Source organism: Solanum pennellii, chromosome 8, assembly GCF_001406875.1.
Source record: "Solanum pennellii chromosome 8, SPENNV200".
In the NCBI taxonomy this organism is placed as follows: Eukaryota; Viridiplantae; Streptophyta; class Magnoliopsida; order Solanales; family Solanaceae; genus Solanum; species Solanum pennellii.
The window spans coordinates 457,874-477,041 of NC_028644.1; the positions used below are offsets into that span (position 1 = coordinate 457,874).

Sequence of the window (19,168 nt, forward strand, 5' to 3'; positions counted from 1 at the left end):
CACTAGTGGTTTGACTTAAACTTCCTTTACACTTGGCAAACACAACTTACTTTTAGAGGGTAACATGAACAGTTTCTGGGCTTCAATTGAGCAATAGTAAAAAGAATCTGGTGCACAAAACAATCCCATGTTCACTCAGGTCTGGGGAAGAACTGCAAATTCAGGGGTGGTATATATAAATGAAAATCGATGATAAGTCAGGAGGAAAGTTTCCACTCACCAACTCAAGTTACACGATAGCATAATGCCGATGGTTTGTTCTTTTAAATGAAAATAACACATATCTATAAGATTCTCTTGGTCTGTCACTAACACTTCATTAGGTTTTCAAAAGTTCTCTTCATCTTCTTGGTTGTCATCTGAGGTTAGAAGATGATTTAAAGCGACTTTCGCCTTCTTTGTTTCTTTTGACTTATCCTTGGTTTCATCTTCGTCACCCTTTCTCTTGAGCGATTCATCTTTCCCAGCCACAATTTCCCCTTCCTCACTTGTAGCAGCTTTTTCTATCTTCTCCTCCTGCGAAGAGGACTTTGATTCTGATTCAACCTTGTTCTCTTCATCATTTAGAGCTTCGTTGGAGGATGCAGTTTCAGGTTGACGTAAAATGGAGCTGACTTCTTCATTGCTTGCGAGATCAAGGGATGTTTTCCCTGCCTTGTTTTTAGTGTTAACATTTGAACCTTTCTTCAGCAAATATTTGACGAGTTCTAGGTGAGACCCTTGGGCAGCATAATGAAGGGCAGTCATACCCTTGCGGTTGCATGATTTGACAGACACTCCAGAACTAACAAGAAGCCTAACAACTTCTAAATGACCTTTTTGAGCAGCAAAGTGAATTGCACCCATGTCATCCATAGCAGCAGCCCCAACATCAGCTTTGTTTTTGCAGAGATAATCCACAATCTGGGCATGGCCAGACCATGCTGCTAGATGGAGCCTGAAGACCGTTTTAAAATGCATTAAACAAGGCGAATCAATTTACAAATAAAAAGTAAAGCAAAGTGATATGAGAAATTACTGGATCAAAGTGACTCGATTCACTTGAGAGTTGGAAAAAAAAGGAAAGACACTACCAGTTATTACCAAAATAAAGCACAGAGGGACATCCAAAACTGGCCACATTATGGTAATATTGAAGTCAGCAGGGGTCATAATCTCAAGAGTAAAGAAATTGAAAACCAAACCACAAAAGTGCCATTAATTAAGTAGTTAAATAAAATATCTTCAGAAAAAAGGAAATTACCGATGAGATGATAGACATATATCAGGTAATGAAATGTTGGTGATAGTGGTGAGAACCAAGTCAGATACAAAGGGGACTTACAGAGATAAAGCAATATTATAAAACAATATGTTTCCATCCTTTCTTCTCAGTTATAGACAAAGGAATTTATTGAACCTACAAAAGGCAGTATCATAGATTTTCACTTTCTTTTAGTTTAATGATAATATCTAGTTTGCATCCAGCTCAACTGTTCTATCGAGTACCTAACCCACTTGTAAATGTAGTGTTATGAATCATTTTTTACCAATGTATATCCCTTGTTATCTTTTTCTATTATCTCAACATCTTTGTTAGGCCATCAAACAGAACTCTTTGAGTGCAATACTTATGCCTAGAGAGAAAATATGTTCATAGTCAGCAACAATGAGTAGATTATTTCTATAATGAATATTCTTGGTAACTCAAAGCGGATCTTTCTGACCTAACAGTATGTTAATGTGGGGAGTGAATGTTACAAGCGAGTAAAAATATAACAATAGCCACAGAATATATTTGGAGCATTAGTTTACATGTAAAGGCATAAAACCACTCATAAAGCAAGTGCTAAGAAAGTAGAAGAGATAATCACACAACCTTAGGCTTGTGATAATCACAAAAGACAAATCTTTGCTCGAAAAACTTTGTGAAGATCCCCTTTAAGTATTGCTAACAGAACAACTTGCCTTTCTCTGTCATGCTCATGGCAAACTCTTCACATATGTTTGAGTTTTACTACAATATATCCACCTTAGGCACTTCCTTTCCCTACTTCTAAAATCATAAGTACATAAGGAGACCAAGTGTAAGCTCCACTGAATGAAGTTTTTTCTCATATACCAATGGATATCCTATAAGGTTATCTCCATGGGCAGACCTCGATACAATCATTCCTTCAGATTGTCACGTCAAATTTTTTAGCACTTAAAACAAAAGTAATACAGATGAAAATTCTACATATTCTTTTTTGGTCTGTAGCACTTCTCAAGGGGCAGGAAACATGGTCATAAAGTTCTAGCAGCTGAGGTTTTGATGTCTCTCCATAAATGAAAGAAGATACAAAGAACAAACTTAGAAATTATTTATTGGAACAAGCATCCAAATGGGTAAAGAAAACCTCACTTTGACAGGTGCCATGCCCTTGAAGTAATTCTTAAAGCTAAAAGTATGGTAGAAGAGGATAAAATGTAATATATTGCCCCAGGGTAACCCCTCAATCGGCCAAGGTTGGGAGACTTGTATCTTAGGTCACAGAATCAAGCCCTGCCACAACTGAAGCAAACAAACTCTGGTATTTTTAAGTGAATAAGGGTAGAGGGGTGGACTCATCATCTTCGAGTTTCGGGGGCTGCAGTTGGCCCAACGTTCTGATTTAGATGGATTTCTCAGTTAGAAAAAAAAAGACGCAGAAAATGTAATATACATATGAACAGAAATTGTGAAAGATCAAGGCCTCTCTGGTTCCTTCAGATTTACTGAGAAGTTTGTAAAATGACAGATAATGTGACCTAAAACTAACAGTTCAGTTTTTTAGCATAGCTACAGGTTACATGGATGAGACATCAAATATGGTAAAAAGGGATGTGAATAATCTCGAATACCAAAGCTAGCAGCTTAGAAGTTTGACTTGAAAAACGTCTGCAGAAATCTATATATTTTCTCAGACTTGAATATATACATTCAGAATAACATTCACACTTCCGGCATAAACAAGGTTTTGTGTCAATAATGTAGCAAAACTAAAATCAATCAGAAGTCCCTTATCACAACTTAAGTCATAGGTATAAAAGGAAACCAGCATTTACAGTGAGAAATAAAATCAGAAACGCCTCAAAAAGTAAAATAATGAATCTTAGTAACTTCTATCAAAACTGGTGGATTTACAATCTTCTTAATAGGAAATACAAAGTAACAGTTATTCAGGAAACCAAATATTCTCAACTTCTATCTAAATTTAGCTAATAATACACTCGCGGTGACGACAAAATGGTGTTTTGTTCTTTGCTTATCCCCTTAGCTACCCAGAGAAGGACCCTAGATTCAAATCAGTGGATGCAGACCCACTACTCTTTTGCCACAATGGATACAAATGTGTTGTTGCCACAAAACAACATTCGCCAATTAGCTTCTTAACATTTCCCAATTCCTTTTTTTTCTGGATAAGTTCGTTAAAGTGAAATTCTAGAAATACCCACCATCAAAATTCATAATTCCATCTTCAATCATTATCTTGATACTACAATTCAAATTTAGATATTCAGCAACGTATTACACCCTCAGAGTTCCCACCAACGAAAATATATGATTTTCTATAAACGACAAGTGTTCTGCCCTAGCTTATCACCTTAGCTACTCCACAATGGACCTTAGATTTCAAACCAGTGGGTGCAAACTCAGTACTCTTTCGCAGAAATGGTATAAATGTGCTGTTACCACAAAACAACATTCCCCAATTAGCTCTCAGATACATCTCACCTTAGATACCATGCGAAACCCCATTCCCACCTTGCTTATCACCTTAACTACTCCGAGTGGACCCTAGATTTTAAACCAGTGGATGCAGACTCATTACTCTTTCGCCACGATAGTACAAATGTGCAGTTGGCACAAATGAACATTCCCCAATTAACTCTCAATTCCTTTTTATTTTCTCGTTTATTCCCAAACTAGAAATACCCACTACCAAAAATCTTCATAATTACATCCTCAATCATTTTATCAAATCCCAAAAATCCGAATTTAGCTGTTTTAGCAATGAATTAGACCCTATTAGTACGATCCCACCTTCAACTACCCATTTTGTGAAACCCCATTTCGTTTTCAAGTCTAAATTCATCAAAACAAACATATAAACAATAAAAAGTTTTACTTTTGAAGAAGGAGATTAACGATAACATACGGTGTACGAGAGTGTTTATCCCTAGTGTTGACAGCTAAAGGATTGGTGCTGCATAGTGTTTGAACAGCGTTAAGATCCCCAGATCGAGCCGCCGCGTGCAGTTCTTCGTTCCTATCATTGGATTGTCTCTTAGGGTTCCCCATTTTTGTGAAATTGGAGCTTGGAACTAAAGATGAAGTTTTTCTTAAGGGGAGTGAAGCAATTTAAGAAAGAGGGAAGATTTTGTTGAATGAGAAGAGGGAATCAATTTATGTCTTTTTTTCTCCTCAAATACATGCCTTAGTATATTTATTTATTTTTTTCGCGAGTTTCATACGTCATTAGTCTATTATTTTCTTTACTTATTTGAATTATTACTCAAATTATATACTTGAATACACTTTGATAATAAATTGATTAAATATTTATTTTCATTCAATAATAGGTTCGTTTAAGCTAATTCAATATCAAGATGTGTTCGAATACAAATAGAGAAATTGTTTAGTTATGAAACTTATGACAATGCGATGGTTTAAGTAGATAGATAAAATAAACGGTGATTGAGGTGTAATAGTTGCAAGAAGGTGATCATATAGGTGTTTTTGTTTATGTATGCGAGTGTTGGAAAAAATCATCGTTACAAAAATATTCCAGTAATTACAAGGTTGGTCCAAATATGTTCTCATTTATTAATGATGGAAGCTCTCTAATATATCAATATTTTGCATAGTGAAAAATAGTTAAATTTATCCTTGAACTGTGAAATAATGTAAATGGCCGTTAAACTTTGAAGAAGAGAGTCACTTTCTTGTGATTATAACAATGTCTTTAGCTCCACGTTCAAATTAATCATTCGCAAGCTTCAAATCATCACAAATAAGACTGATACAATAAACTATCGTATCGATAGTTAAATCTTTGTTTCTAGTAAAACTCTATCAACATAACTCTACCACTCATTTGTCTCATCTATATATAGTGATATCAAAGCTCCACATTAGATTCATAAATATTAAAACAAACTTAGGTACACATTATTTAACTTTTAAATAGTTGAGTGTCAAATATTCTTTTGACAGAGATAAGTAGTGTTCATAAGAAAAAAAATTATAAGATGAAAGTTTACACAAGACATTTAAAGTACGTATATTTTTTATGAATTTTTTTTTTTGTTCTATAAGTAGTATCAAAGTGACTTAGTAATGGAGTAATGATGATCTTCAAGCGATGGCTTCAAGAGAAGTTAGCTAGGCTACAATTAAAAATTATGAAGTGAATTCAAAATAAAAATAATTTCAAAATTTCACAAAATTTAATTCCGTAAAAATTGAAAATACTTTCATGAAAAAATATATTTCACACCCTAAATCTTATACTTGGGGATGTAATTTTCACATGCATATATCTAATGTATTTTTGCTCATGCAATGTAGTTGAAATACCAAATAACATTATATAGTTGAGTTACTACAATAATACCATTATATTATTATTATTGATTATTATTATTATTAAATAGTAATTTAAGTTTTATAATAGAAAACTTTTTACATACCACTAAAATGTTACCTTAATAATTTGAAATGCATTTATGAGTATTCCTTTTGCCATTATCATTGAGTTGCATTAACAATTTTTCTTCTTAATTGCTGAATTTTGAGCACATAAAACAATTACCGTCTTAGATTAAAAAAACTTAAACATTAGAGCATATAAAGAGAAAGGTTAGAGCATATGGAGAGATTCATACAATATCAATATTTAAATAAAGAGAATACATGGTTAGATGTTACAATTTATTATTTTTCACTTCTTAATGATTTTAATTGCTAAACTTTTTAGCCTCTAATATTAAATACATTAATTCACAACCTTTCATATACACAATTTCTCTCTTTATAAATTGAATAGAAATATTAGTCCATTACACTTTATATTTTCACATCTTATAGTTCTTATGTAATCTTTTATTCATTGGTCATTTTTTTTCTTATTGATATATTGCTTTGTTTAATTAACTTCTTTCATTTTGTATGGAAATATAGTGTTAGATATTTGACAATCTTGACAAATCATATAATTGAAGTAGTAATCTTTTTTTACCAATAAATATAGTGTATCCTACATGATTAAAAGAAAAAAATTTTATCAAAAGAATCAGAAATTCTACTATTGATCTTGCAACCTTAGTTGAATGTTTTACCAAAAATATTATTTTTACCCTTTAAATATTGTATAATGCATCAATTATTCTAAAATAATTATATCATTTGAAATGTTTGATATTAAATAACATGGGATACACAAACAACGTACGTGTTCGAGAACTAATCATATTATATGTGAGTTGCATGAATTTCCTATATCAACTAAAAAGAAGAACCGAAATTACGATCGAACACAAAAATTTGAAAAGAAACCACCTCTTTTTATTTGAAAAATATTCTCTACATGAAGATACATAGGATATTTTATATATGTAATTTTATTGTATATTCACTTTCTAAATCTATAAAAAAAAAACAACTCTTTTTATAACCCAATTGGAAACATCACATTTTTGAATAGATACAATATACTATTCAAATTTAGTCAAAACACTCAAAAAAAAAAAAACACATTTCTTTTCTCCCAAGTAGAAAAGTGAGGTTTTTCTCGTGAATTCTCTAGAGCATTTTGGAAGAGCTTTAGAAACGTGATATTCACGTGTAATACGTTATATTTTTTTCTAAAACAATAATATTTTAATTTATTTTTTCTTAACCTACTCACCTTTTTAATTTGAAGAACCTAACCGTTTTGTTTTTATATTTCAATTAAATTACCGGGTCCCATACCGTGGATTTTTGGCTCCCGGTTTTTGTTTCTCTGTTTTCTCCTCCAAGCGGTAATCCCACTATAAATAGCGCTTAGTTTTCCCAAATTGTTCATCAATTGTTTTTCAAATTCACAAATAGGGAAAATTTGATATCTAAAAAATTTTGATTTCTAAACTTTGAATCAATGATGAATGTTGTTTTTGCTGCAGTTTTCAGGTATATTTTTTAATGGGCGTGGAAGAAATTGGGTGAATTTACTAATTTTCTCTCGAATTCTCCGCAGTTTTTTGGTAGTTTTGATCTACTTGCACTTAAATTTGATATAGAAACTCAAAAACTCGAAATCTCCGCAGGATTTTGGTGAGTTTGATCTACCTGCACTTTGATTTGATATCGAAACTTTGAATCTACCATGAATGTTGTTTTTGCTGCAGTTTTCATGTATTATTTTCACTGTGAAATGGGGTAGAAGAAATTGGATTAAGTTAATAAGTTTTCGCTCGAAATCTCCGCAGGTTCCGGTGAGTTTGATCTATCTGCGTTTCATAAAAATATTTTCCCACTTATAAAACAAAAACAAGTGAAAATTATATATCTAAACTTTCAATTCATGATTTATTTATTTTTGCTACAGTTCAAACTGTATGTGTTTGTGTTAATTAAATTTTCATTTAGGAGGTGAATGGACTACTGAAATTTACTATTTGTGTAATTTTAGTTTCATGGAGAAGGTGAAATGGTGTAGACGAAGTTGATTTAGTTTCTTACGTTCCCCGCGGCATTTTTGTAAGTTTGAGCTTGCTCTAATACATACCGCCTCAAAAAAATGCTGAAGGACTCACCCAAAATGTCACACTACTAAATGGTAAAGAAAGACAGTCACCCAAGAAAGTTTAGGAAAAGTTGCTAGGTGGGCAAAGGTAACCTTGAAAATGCGAGCTGCACCAACAGGATTGTCCTCCGTCATACATTGGCGAATTGGGGGGCTGAAATCCATGAGCCTAAACTATAGCCCTCGCCTTTGGCATGGTTGCATACAAATAATGTGGTGATAAGGTCCAACTCAATTTTCTATTTTCCCAATCACGTGCACACAAAAATCAAGCTGGCTCTAGTTATTTAATGACACACAGTGAGTGGAGTTCAAGAGAGGGTTACAGTTTGGCTCATGGATTTTAGCAACCCATTTCTCCATGTTTGTCAGACGACAATACTGTTGGACCAACTTGCATTTTCGGGATCACTTTTGTCCGCCAAGCAACCTTTTCTGAAACTTGCTTAGGTGATTTTCTTCTTCCCTGTATGTAGTGGAACATTTTTGGGGAAAATGAGACTGATTTGGTAGACAATTGAGTCAAGTTGTTCAGCATGTTTTAGGGGCAGTCCTATTTGTAGTTGAGATAAAAGAGGTATCTAGTGCTTACTCTTAACTCTTTTAATTTTCTTCTTAACTTTTGTGTAATATATTATACACTTCATTGAATTCATTTTGGTATTACATGGTAATGGTTTAGTGTTGTTTTTAACGGACGAATTCTATTGATAAAACAAGAAAAGTCAATTATACATAACCTTTTATTTTAATCTATTGATTTCACATCTATAATGTTATCCTCTTCTACTATTTTTGTGTAATTATTTTATATATGTTTCTGATTGATCATACCATGTGTTTCTGTTAATTATATTTTTATCGAGTAGGTGAGATGGCGTAGAAGAAATTGGATTAATTTCCTAGTCTTATGGCGTACTTGTTTTATTGAGGTGTTAATAGGTGGAGGGGAAGGAGAATGGGAAATTATAAGGTATGGTATGGAATGTCACCAACATCATCTGGTATTGTTGTTGTTTATATTTCTTTTTTTTGCAGGCTTTCTATTGCTTAACTTATTGGTTGTTATGTTTACTTCCTATTTTCTTCTTTTGTATACTTAAAAATTTGTTGTATTTGCGTTGCAAGTCTTTCGGAAAACATTCTTTCTATCTCCACAAGGTAATAGTTAAGCATGCAGTCACTTTACCCTACGCTGACCCCATCAATAGGATGTTTTATGTGCAAGTCGCCACTATAATGTCATTTCATTTATGAATTCCTCTTTTAGTATTGAAAATGGAAGTCTATATTTCTTTCTTAAAGAGAAGAAAACCTAAGGAAGTACCACATTGTCCACTTTTGGCAATCTTTGCATGAGACCAAAAAAAGATAATTGATTGCTTTTGACAAGTAAGAGAAATCAAATTCCTTCATTTTTTTTTCCTTCTTAACTAAAAATACAGCACCTAAAACATGCTAAACAACTCAAAGGAGTTCTATTCCAATTTCCAAATCAATTCCATTTGCCTAAAAAATATTATATTACTATACCGAAAAGAAGAAAATCATCCGAGCACCTTTAAGAAAAGGTTGCATATGAGGCAAAAGTGGTCCTGGAAATGCTAGTTGCACGTACAAAGGTGTTTCCTTTATAGGTGCAACTGGCATTCTCAGGGCCAGCTTCGCCTCACATGCAACCCCTTTCTTTTCTGAATTTCGCGGAGGTGATTTTCTTCTTCCTAATATAGTAGTGTAACATTGTTGAGGAAACCGGATTGATTTGGAAGAGAACTGAGTTCAAGTGGTTCAACATGTTTTAGGGGCGCAGTATTTGTAGTTAAGAGGGAAAAATGGAGGAATTTGATTTTTCCTGCATACATGTATGTGAACTTAGAATATTTACTTGTACTTGAGTTACGGACTTGTAGTATGCTGGTGTGTATTTTTTAGCAAAGCAGGCCATTATTAAAGTTAATCTTTCAAGATAATATGTTTTTTTTTGAAATTTTACTAAACTAGTATAAACGTAGTTCTCAGTAATGTTTTAGGTAATATTTTGTTCAAGAAAATTCAACAACAAAAAGACAAAAATCTGACAGAGTGAACAAACATAAAACGTTATTGTCAATAACGTTTCATAATTCGTTACTCAGAAGTATGTTTTACTCAGAGTAACATAAAATCTCCATGTAATTCAGAGTTTTCTTGTAGTGATAATTTCTATGTTAATTACTATATAAAGAAGAGTTTTGATATTAGGGAATTTCACAAGTTACATGTATATATATAGACACGTAGCAGAAATCAAATTCCTCTATTTTCTGCCTTTTTTAACCACACAATACAACTCTTTTCCCAAAATGTTACACCTCTATACATGGAAGAAGAAAATCAACCAAGCAAGTTTCAGGAAAAGGTTGCATGTGAGAAAAAGGCGGCCCTGGAAATGCTAGTTGCACGTACAAGGATGTTCTACAACGTACGTAGGGTAAGCGGATGGCTGAAATTCGTTAGCCTAACCGTGGCCCTGGAAATGCTTCTCTGCAGGACAAGCTTCATTTCCATTACCGGATATCAACAGAAAGGTTGAAAAGGACAACAATTTAGAGGATTTGGTGGAGTGTGGAAAGATTTGAATGCAAACTTATCGAAGATTGATCATCATGGATTTAAGCCACCCACTTACCCCACGTGCGTTGTCAAACGCCTTTGTAAGTGCGCGCAGCTAGCATTCTCAGGTCGGACCTTTGTCTTGCGTGCAACTTTTCCTGAAACTCTGCTTGGTTTTTCTTCCAAAATGAGACCGATTTGCAAGAGAATTTAGGTACTGCTGTTAACTTTTGATTCCCAGTTTACTACATCAGCTGCATAGTCATTTATTCCTTGTTTGAATTTTCTGATTTATTTTTTCTTTGCATGTATTATTATATGTATACATCTTTTATTTAGGAAGTTGGGATTTCAAGAATGGAGATGGAACTTATGGAACTGGAATATAAGACCGCCAACTCCTATCTCGAAGATACAACGCCAACTCAGCAATATGCAGGCATGAAAAATGAACGGATGGATTCGGGTAGAAGATGTATTGGAGCCAAAATTTTGAAGAGAAAATGCAGCAAAGGGCCGAAATTCAGTCAACCAAAAGTCACGTGACAAGCACATGTGACTGTTATCTTTTTGTAACCACTTGCGTCCAGATTCATTTGCAACTATTGTATGCATTTGAGATTTCGAAATTTGAATATTTTTTATCAACTGAGGATGTCAACTGAAGTTTAATATAGTGGGCTGATAGCTTGATAAGTGTTAAACATGTGTCTATTACACTATGCAATGTAAAACACAAGGCTGTCATATGGTCTATAAATAGACAGCCTTGGTGTTGGACGTTTTGGAGATAAGAGTGAAGAATTAAGTCTTGAATTTCACTAAGACACTTAGAAAAAACCTAAGGATTTTAAAAAGTATCAAAGGCAGCAATTGACTTGTGATTGTGCCTTATGTTGAAGTTAAAGTCGAAGTTGGGATACACTTGTTATCCTAACGAGTGAGTTTCTTTGTATTGTTTTGTATATATATATAAATGTTGGGTTTGCCCATATATCTTGTGTATTTCAATGTTAAGCTTCGAAAAATAATTTAAGGCAGAAAATAAAGAAAAAGACGTTATTAAACGTTAAGTAGTATAGGTTGCAAATTGATTGAGTTAAGTGTGGGACTTGACTGCCGCATAGTGGGCTATCCTCTTGCATTGAATTTGGGTGAAGTAATCTGTTCGTGTGACATTCCACGCAAATAACAAATAAAAGTAAAAAGAGATACCTAGCTATTTGGCCTACTGGATTAGGCTTCATATTTCAACCCCAAGGTCTGGATTTCAAATTTTGCCAACATCATATTGTCGTCAAAAAAAAAAAGTAAAAAGAGATCATAATTGAAGGTGTGAACATTTCCATACATCAACTTTTCATAGCTTTTCATGGATCATAAAAAAGAGAAACCATATCATTGTCTATTTGTCTAAACAAAATCAATGAACTAATGTTCCATTATCGCGATGAATATCAGGAAGGTCAGGACTAATGGAGAACTTCAACCATTTCTTCTTCTCAATGTGTTTAAGACATGGCTGCATAACCAACCCGATTGCAATAGCAGCAAGGCTTATTATCATGACTTTAACCGTTGAAAACGCTAAAACAATACCAACGAGTATGGTTGGAGGAATACACAGTACAATGGCTCCGACTGTTCCACCAGGTATCTTGAAAGGGCGCGATGCATTTGGGAACTTTATCCTTAATCGTACGAATGCTATGAATTCCAAGATCATTCCAAAGCAATACAAGAAGTTTTCTGCAGCTACAATCTCTTGAAAGCTCATCCATGAAAGTAAAAGCACACCTGAAGCTGAGAGGAGGATCCCGACTAGAGGTGTTCCATGACGTGATCTCTTGGCAAAGAACTCGGGTAGCATCCCTCTCTCAGCCATACCGAGTAGCTGAAATGAGTCGCTGCTCATTTCCGCTACAAATGTCCCCATGTTTGACAATGCAGCAGCCCCTTGAATCCACCATCGTAGCCACACTCCACCAAGTATTTTCGCAATATCTGAGAAATAGCCATCTGTCCACAGGTCACGCTCGAGTGGAACAGCTCCGATACCAACTAACAGAGGGAAAAAGTACGATAAAACGACTAGAATCACAGCATAAAACAGAGCTTTAGGCAGAGTTTTCTTCGGGTTATGCACTTCTCCTACTAGAGTACTTATAGAGTCCCAATAATTCAGGTTCCAAAAGAGAGTATTCAGATACAAATTCCAATCCACACTGTGCACATCCGTCACCAACCACCTCGTGGGCCTTAGTTTTGGAATCGAGATCAACCCCATAACAACAAAAGGAAGAATCGACAATACCCCGAGCAGAACAGCAACCCATCCAACAATAGTTAAACCTCTATAGTTCATGTAAGTAAGTACCAAAGTAATGCCTATGACCGCGAGAACGCGAGGAAGTCCACCACCTAATGCAGGAACTCCTGATTTCAGATAATCAAGAAACAAGACGGGGTAAAGAGCGTTATCGATCACTCCACTCAACCATTTCACCCAACCTTGTTGAAAGCCCCAGTATGGACCTAATGCAGATGAAACCCAAACAACATATCCGCTATTTTCGGGGAACATGGTGCCTAATTCAGCTGTTATAAGTGCCTCAGGTACACTCCATATAATTGGGAAAACCAAGAAACCAACAAGTGCAAGAAGTGGACCAGCTGCGTGTACAGTGTCTTCAACACCAAATGGTCCACCTGATACTTCATAGAAAATGAGAAAAACCAAAGGCAATAGTGAAACTTTCCTATCATTATTTGCTCTTGAAGAAGAAACAACTTCATTAATCTCTATGTATTCTGCATTATTACACTCTCCCATTGGAATTGCAGCTTCTTTTTGAGGTAAGTCCCTTACTTTCTGCATTATAAATCAAATCCTTAACATTACCATTTCACTAAAATCAAGTAAACAACAACAACATATATATTCACTGTAATTCAACAAGTGAGAAACGCAGATCTTGCCCCTACCTTAGAAGATAGAGAAACTGTTTTCGATAAATCCTCAGACAGTAAAAGAAGTCATGGCCAAAAAAAAAGAACTAAAGAAAGAAGGACAAAACATTCGCAAAAGGAACAGTAACTACAAAAAAAGAAGACAATAATCGGGGTACAAGAAATAACAAAAATTATCAGAAATCGAATAACAATAAGCTACAAGAGTAATGTTACAATTACTAGTATGAAAGATAAGTGACATTACACTCAATGTAATTTACTAACTTTCTATCATAATATGTGTACTCCATAAGCTCTTAACTAAGGTCATATTCTTGGTAAGCTACAGATGTGTTATGTCCTAGTGATTATCTTGATACCCTAATCCGTAACCTCCTATCTAAGGTTACATATTTACTAAGCTATAAATTTGTCATGTCATGTTGATTATCATGCTAAAACAAATAAAGATTGTTACTTTTATCTAAGGTTATGTTTTCGATAAGCTATAGTTATGTCAGATCTCATCTGGATAAAGCAAATAAAGTAAGAAAAAAACATATATATATCCACTCAAACTATGTTATACATATGGAAGTTTTTTCTTTTTTTAAAAATAATTAATAATTACCTAAACTGAACTCATCATCTTTAGTTCTTGAATCTGTTCTATGCTGAGACTTTTTTTTTTAAAAAAAAACATTTGCAGAAAGTTGAGAGAAAACATAATTCTTTTTTGATAAATTCTATGAGTATTTTGTTCTGCAACACTCTGTTGTTGTTCTGCTGTGTACACTCGCAAGTCACAGCCACCCCACTACATTTTTTTTTTCATTTTTTGTCTTTTTAAGAAAAAAGTATCTATTTATTTATTTGTTAAGAAAATGCTATTTTATTATATCATCAAATTTGTGTAAAGTTATAGACTTTAAGTTAATTAATTAATTTTAAAAATGATAAAGTAGAGACAAAAGGAAAGATTATTGGAGATTCTGAAATTAAGAGAAAAAGTAGAGGTAAAAAAATGGAATTATTAAAAATATTTTATTTGTCCGTTTTGAGCTTAGGCTATCATTAACTTGACATAATACATAAACAAATATTCATATATATTTGACTTTAGTTGATTTGTAAGCACTTCAACTTTGAAAATATAAGTAAAAACATATTTAGACTTCAACTCACTTTCACTGTATTAAACTGTTAGTTGAACACCCTAACTTATAACATGATCATCTAGACACTTTAGCATCGAGCGTTCACGAGACATAATGGAACAAGTTATAAAGTGTTTAGTTTATAATCTAGACCAATTAATTGAAGTATCTGATTAATTGAAGTATTTAGATGTGCACTCTTTATATTGAAGTGTTTGCTTGTTTGATATGCATGAGACTAAATTTAGATGTTTCTTTATATATATTATGTTAATATATTTTATAGCACAATTTAGATACTTAAATTTTTCCACTAAAACTTACTTTAAAGAGACATTAGAGGCCCCTATTGTTCTCAACATCATAAAATTTCATCATTATCTCCCTAAAGCTATTTATGTATAATTAAGACAATAAGACACCAAGTTTTTACATTGTAACTCAGAAAAGAAACATGTTTAATAATTATTCTCAAGTGCTTTTGTAGCTTAATTTAGTAAAACAATTTTAATAATCTTTTTCAAAAGTATTTTGTAATAAAGCAACAATAAACAAAGAACATATTGGACTAATTAAAACTCTCTCTCTCCTCTAGTTTTTGAAAATTATAAATATCTTCCTCTCTTTTCTTGATAAAAATAACTACACTATTTATATACTCTCGTCGTTATAAAATAAATATTATTTTATTTCATATTACGTTCATTAAAAAAAATATTCAACACAAAATATAATTTACTAAATTATTTCTATTTATTAGATGTTTATTGAAAATTGAACACTATTTTCGTAGCCCGTCAATTAGATATATTTTAATTAGTGATCATATAGTTAAAGAAGAACTGGTTATTTAATATAACATTGTAGTTTAAAACAAGTAATACTATTTAAAGCCATATTTATTTTAGGAAAAAATTCTTTTTACTAAAATACGGAGAGTAGTTATATTTGTTGTCATGATTATTATATAAAGGTAAACTTAAGTCAAGCATGCGTCAATTATTTGTTATAATAATTTATGTCTTTGCATGTGTGTTTTTTTTTCTTTTCTTTTTTCATCAAAATTCAAAAATAATTACTATTATTTAAAATTAGTGCACTCATTGTGGCGTGCAGAAAATACTCTTTTTTTTATTTTCCAACCAACATATAAACCCCACCAAATCCCATAACATTCAACAAAAACACACAACAAAAAAACAACATAATAATGTTAAGTTAAATTAGAAAAACTCTTTATGAATAAATAAAATATTTATTAAGTGTCTAAACAATGTGTAATTTGTGCATATATATATATATATATATATATATATATATTAATTATTCACATATTACACTGTGATTATATATTGATTCAGGGTAAACAGATTTATTCGAACACTAAACATCTTATTAATAATTATGATTTTGCTACTGCATTAATTATACGTTACATATTAGTTAAATTTTGTAAAATTTATATTCTACTATAGCTTTAAAAAATTTGTTCCAAATTGAAAATCATCTTTGAAATTCATGACTAAGTTAAAATGAACAATTGTTTTCAAGTATATTCTTACATTAAAAATAGAGTGCGTAAAATTTAAGATAAAATCATCAATTTAATTTTATTTATGTGTTGTATTTTCATTTTTTTTTAATAGAGATAAAAATAGCTAAAGTGACAGTCAAATGTACTCAAATGAGTAACTCTTTTATCTCTATGAAATCAACAACACGTCTTCATTTAATTAACCCCAAAAATTTAAAATAAATAAAACTCATATATATAAAGTATAACTAATACACATACTATACCACCCTTAGTTATTAGTAGATATATAAACACGAATTTAAATTAATTAAATATTTTAATATAAATATCAAATCACTGAATAAAAAAAATTGTAAAACATCTGTAGGAATATATCAAATTAAAAGAGGAATGCAACTTATCTCACCTATGTTTATAGGAATACAAAGTCTTAATTTTAAGTTGAATTAGTAAAAATAAATATTTCTCTTTTATATTGTAAACACATAAAAGTAAACTAAAAGGACTAAGATAATCTTTTGACAAAAAAAGATCGAATTTTAAACTCTTATATCCTGACTCCACTTCAGTCTATCACATGAAAAAAATGAACAAAGAAAAGTAAAGAATTAGCCATTTTTAGGGTAACGATTCGTAACCGTCAATGAGATTAGTAACTTGAAAAATAAGACAGTTATTTATTGGCACATGTTGAATAATATTGATAGTGAAAAAGGAAAATTATTTTTTACGCTATCAGTATATATATAAATTAATTAATTAATTACCTGATCATCACCATTCTGCACAAATTTATCATTTTGTGCTGTTGTAGGGGAAGAAAGAGCAGATGTTTTTTTTTCAGCTACTTCAATGGAGGATTTTGTTTCTGATTTTATTGTCATATTTAAAAAAAAAAACACAAAAAAATAAGAGAAGGAGAAAATATATATTAATTTCTTAGTTAAGAATTGAAGGAAAGTAAAATTATAATAGAGAGAAAGATGGGGAATTTTGTGATATTTTCATGTTTGATGGAATAATAATAATAATAATAATAATAATAATAATAATAATAATAAGACTTAAAAGAAGAAAATTGGAGAGGGTTGTGGGTGATGGTAAGAAGGTGAGACTTATATAGAGTGAGTGATTAGGAAGAAAGTGAGTGTTGTTTAAAGATTTTAATTGATGGGATTTGTCCACTATTAAATATATTATGAAATTGATGTGGCTAAATAGACATGATTATTAAAATAGCTGTGAAATTAAAATTTAAAATTTATGACCTCAGTATATATTAGTTTTTTGAGTTATTAATTAAAGATATGTTATTTAAAATAGAGATAAAATAAGATTTAAAGCGTATGAATTCAACATTTTAAGCTTTTTAAATTAAAGATTTTTCATTAAAAGAATAAATATAAAAACAGAATTTAAAGTTTATAAATTTAAAATTTTAATTATTTCAAGTTGTTAAAAACAAGGCGAAACAGTATTTAAAGCTTATGAATTTAGTTATTTAGTCCTTATGAATTACTAAAAAAGTGTCATTAAAGGTAAAGACGAAATAGGATTTGAAGCTTATATATTTAATAAATTGATTTTTTTTGATTTACTGATTTTTATATTAATAACTTATACATATTAAATATCTTTAAGATAATATAAGCTTTGACCTAAAATTATGGGCAATTATCACAAATAGCTACTAAAATATTTTTACTTAGGCTTCATAGTTATAGTTTGCTAGTTAAGATTCGTAGCTACATGTTAGAGGGGGGAGATAGACGATTTATATATGTATATCTATCGAAATGTATATGTATATATATCAGATAATTGTATATATGTATATGTATTTGTTACCCAGCGAGCTAGATTGAGAGAAGGAGAAGAGAGTAGAGTGAGGCAATTGCATTTGTTTATATGTATATGAATAATTTGTATGTATATATGTATACGTCGAGAAAAGAAGCGAGAGAGAGGAAAAGAGGAGAGAGGAACACATAATTCAACTAAAACTACGGTGTGAGTCAGAATTAATTTAAATTATAGCTATGTTAGTTAATTAACTAGTACACGTTAAACTAATAATTATAAAAATGACTATTTTATCTATATTTGATTGAACTTTCAGTTTTGAAGTAAGGAATCTAGTAATTATTTATACCAGAATTATAATATTATTATTTTTATATTATATTAACAAAATTAGGATGGTGTGTCATTCTTGATTTCTTGTGTTCCAAATAGAGGCAAGAAGTCAAAGGCACAATGGTCATACTCAGATCTATTCATGTATTGGGGATTCCAAATTCAATAATAAATTAATTAATTTGATGTTTCTCTTTTTATTTTTATAATAAATTAAATAATATATGTTATATGTGAACTGAAATTGAACCAATCCCATCATATGATTAAGCTGTATGGTTGTTTATTATATTCTCTAATTGTGGGGGTGGTGGGTGGGGTGTGTTTTGGGGTCTTTAATTAATAATTAATTAATTAATAAGTGGGAAATGATACTTATTTTGAAGTAATCTGGAAATCATAAAAGGAATTTATTAATTTATTCACATATTAAATCTACAACTCTGTTATTCTTATTTAAAATCGCAATTTAAAAATTCAAATTTCGCCTATAATTAGAGGTATATTTGGTTTAATTTTAAAATTATGTTTTTATTTTATATCTTATAGTATAAGTGATCTTAAATAAATTTCTCACATCTTTCAACTCTCAAAGTATTAGTTTTTGTTAGGATTATCAAACTCAGCAATTCTGTGTGCTCTTTTCTACTCCACTTTTCCCCCCTTTTTGAGAATTTTGTGCAAATGCCTTCTACTTACTCTTACCAACCAAATCCCGTAAAGATGAGATTCAATATCTATTATATATTCATAAAAAGAAATTAAGTATGACAGAAAAATTTTCGATAAATCTTGAGCTAATCATAAAAGTTAGCTCATGATATGAAAATTGTCCGAAAATTAACAATAACGATTCATTTTATTGATCAATGTGGAACTCTTTTAATAATACAAGCCTCTTGATATTCAGGATCAATAGACAAAGCCTGAATAATGTAATATGAGCTCAAAATTAAAAAGATTAAGAATAAAAATGAATATCATAATGAAATAAATAAAAGATA

The 19,168-nt window shown here is 31.4% G+C and overlaps 2 protein-coding genes and 1 long non-coding RNA gene across 10 annotated transcripts; 1 reads left to right on the top strand and 2 right to left on the bottom strand.

Moving 5' to 3' along the window:
- Positions 1–130: 130 nt before the first annotated feature.
- On the bottom strand, positions 131–4,418 carry LOC107026883 (putative ankyrin repeat protein RF_0381). The gene is made up of 2 exons (XM_015227994.2): positions 4,161–4,418; positions 131–937 (listed from the first exon to the last, which is right to left on the bottom strand). The coding sequence occupies exons 1-2, from the start codon at positions 4,301–4,303 to the stop codon at positions 328–330; spliced, it is 753 nt and encodes a 250-aa protein (XP_015083480.1). The 5' UTR covers positions 4,304–4,418; the 3' UTR covers positions 131–327.
- A 2,518-nt stretch (positions 4,419–6,936) lies between these two features.
- LOC107027229 lies at positions 6,937–11,376 on the top strand. Of its 8 annotated transcripts, XR_003579759.1 has the most exons (5): positions 6,937–7,026; positions 7,168–7,174; positions 7,242–7,318; positions 7,393–7,479; positions 7,677–11,376. It is a non-coding gene; the product is annotated as an uncharacterized LOC107027229 (long non-coding RNA). The 8 variants fall into 8 exon arrangements; XR_003579757.1 differs by having other exon boundaries at positions 7,242–7,479; XR_003579760.1 differs by lacking the exon at positions 7,242–7,318 and having other exon boundaries at positions 6,990–7,026.
- Positions 11,377–11,630: 254 nt separating this feature from the next.
- On the bottom strand, positions 11,631–16,921 carry LOC107027310 (probable polyamine transporter At1g31830). The gene is made up of 2 exons (XM_015228485.2): positions 16,796–16,921; positions 11,631–13,254 (listed from the first exon to the last, which is right to left on the bottom strand). Exons 1-2 carry the CDS (start codon positions 16,910–16,912, stop codon positions 11,806–11,808), a joined length of 1,566 nt encoding a protein of 521 aa, XP_015083971.1. The 5' UTR covers positions 16,913–16,921; the 3' UTR covers positions 11,631–11,805.
- Positions 16,922–19,168: the final 2,247 nt, after the last annotated feature.

Coding starts and splice junctions, on each gene's coding strand:
- LOC107026883 (XM_015227994.2), bottom strand. CDS start 4,303: ATGGGGAACCCTAAGAGACAATCCAATGATAGGAACGAAGAACTGCAC. Junction 938..4,160: donor GATAAACACTCTCGTACACC/GTATGTTATCGT, acceptor AACGGTCTTCAG/GCTCCATCTAGCAGCATGGT.
- LOC107027310 (XM_015228485.2), bottom strand. CDS start 16,912: ATGACAATAAAATCAGAAACAAAATCCTCCATTGAAGTAGCTGAAAAA. Junction 13,255..16,795: donor TGCAGAATGGTGATGATCAG/GTAATTAATTAA, acceptor TTTATAATGCAG/AAAGTAAGGGACTTACCTCA.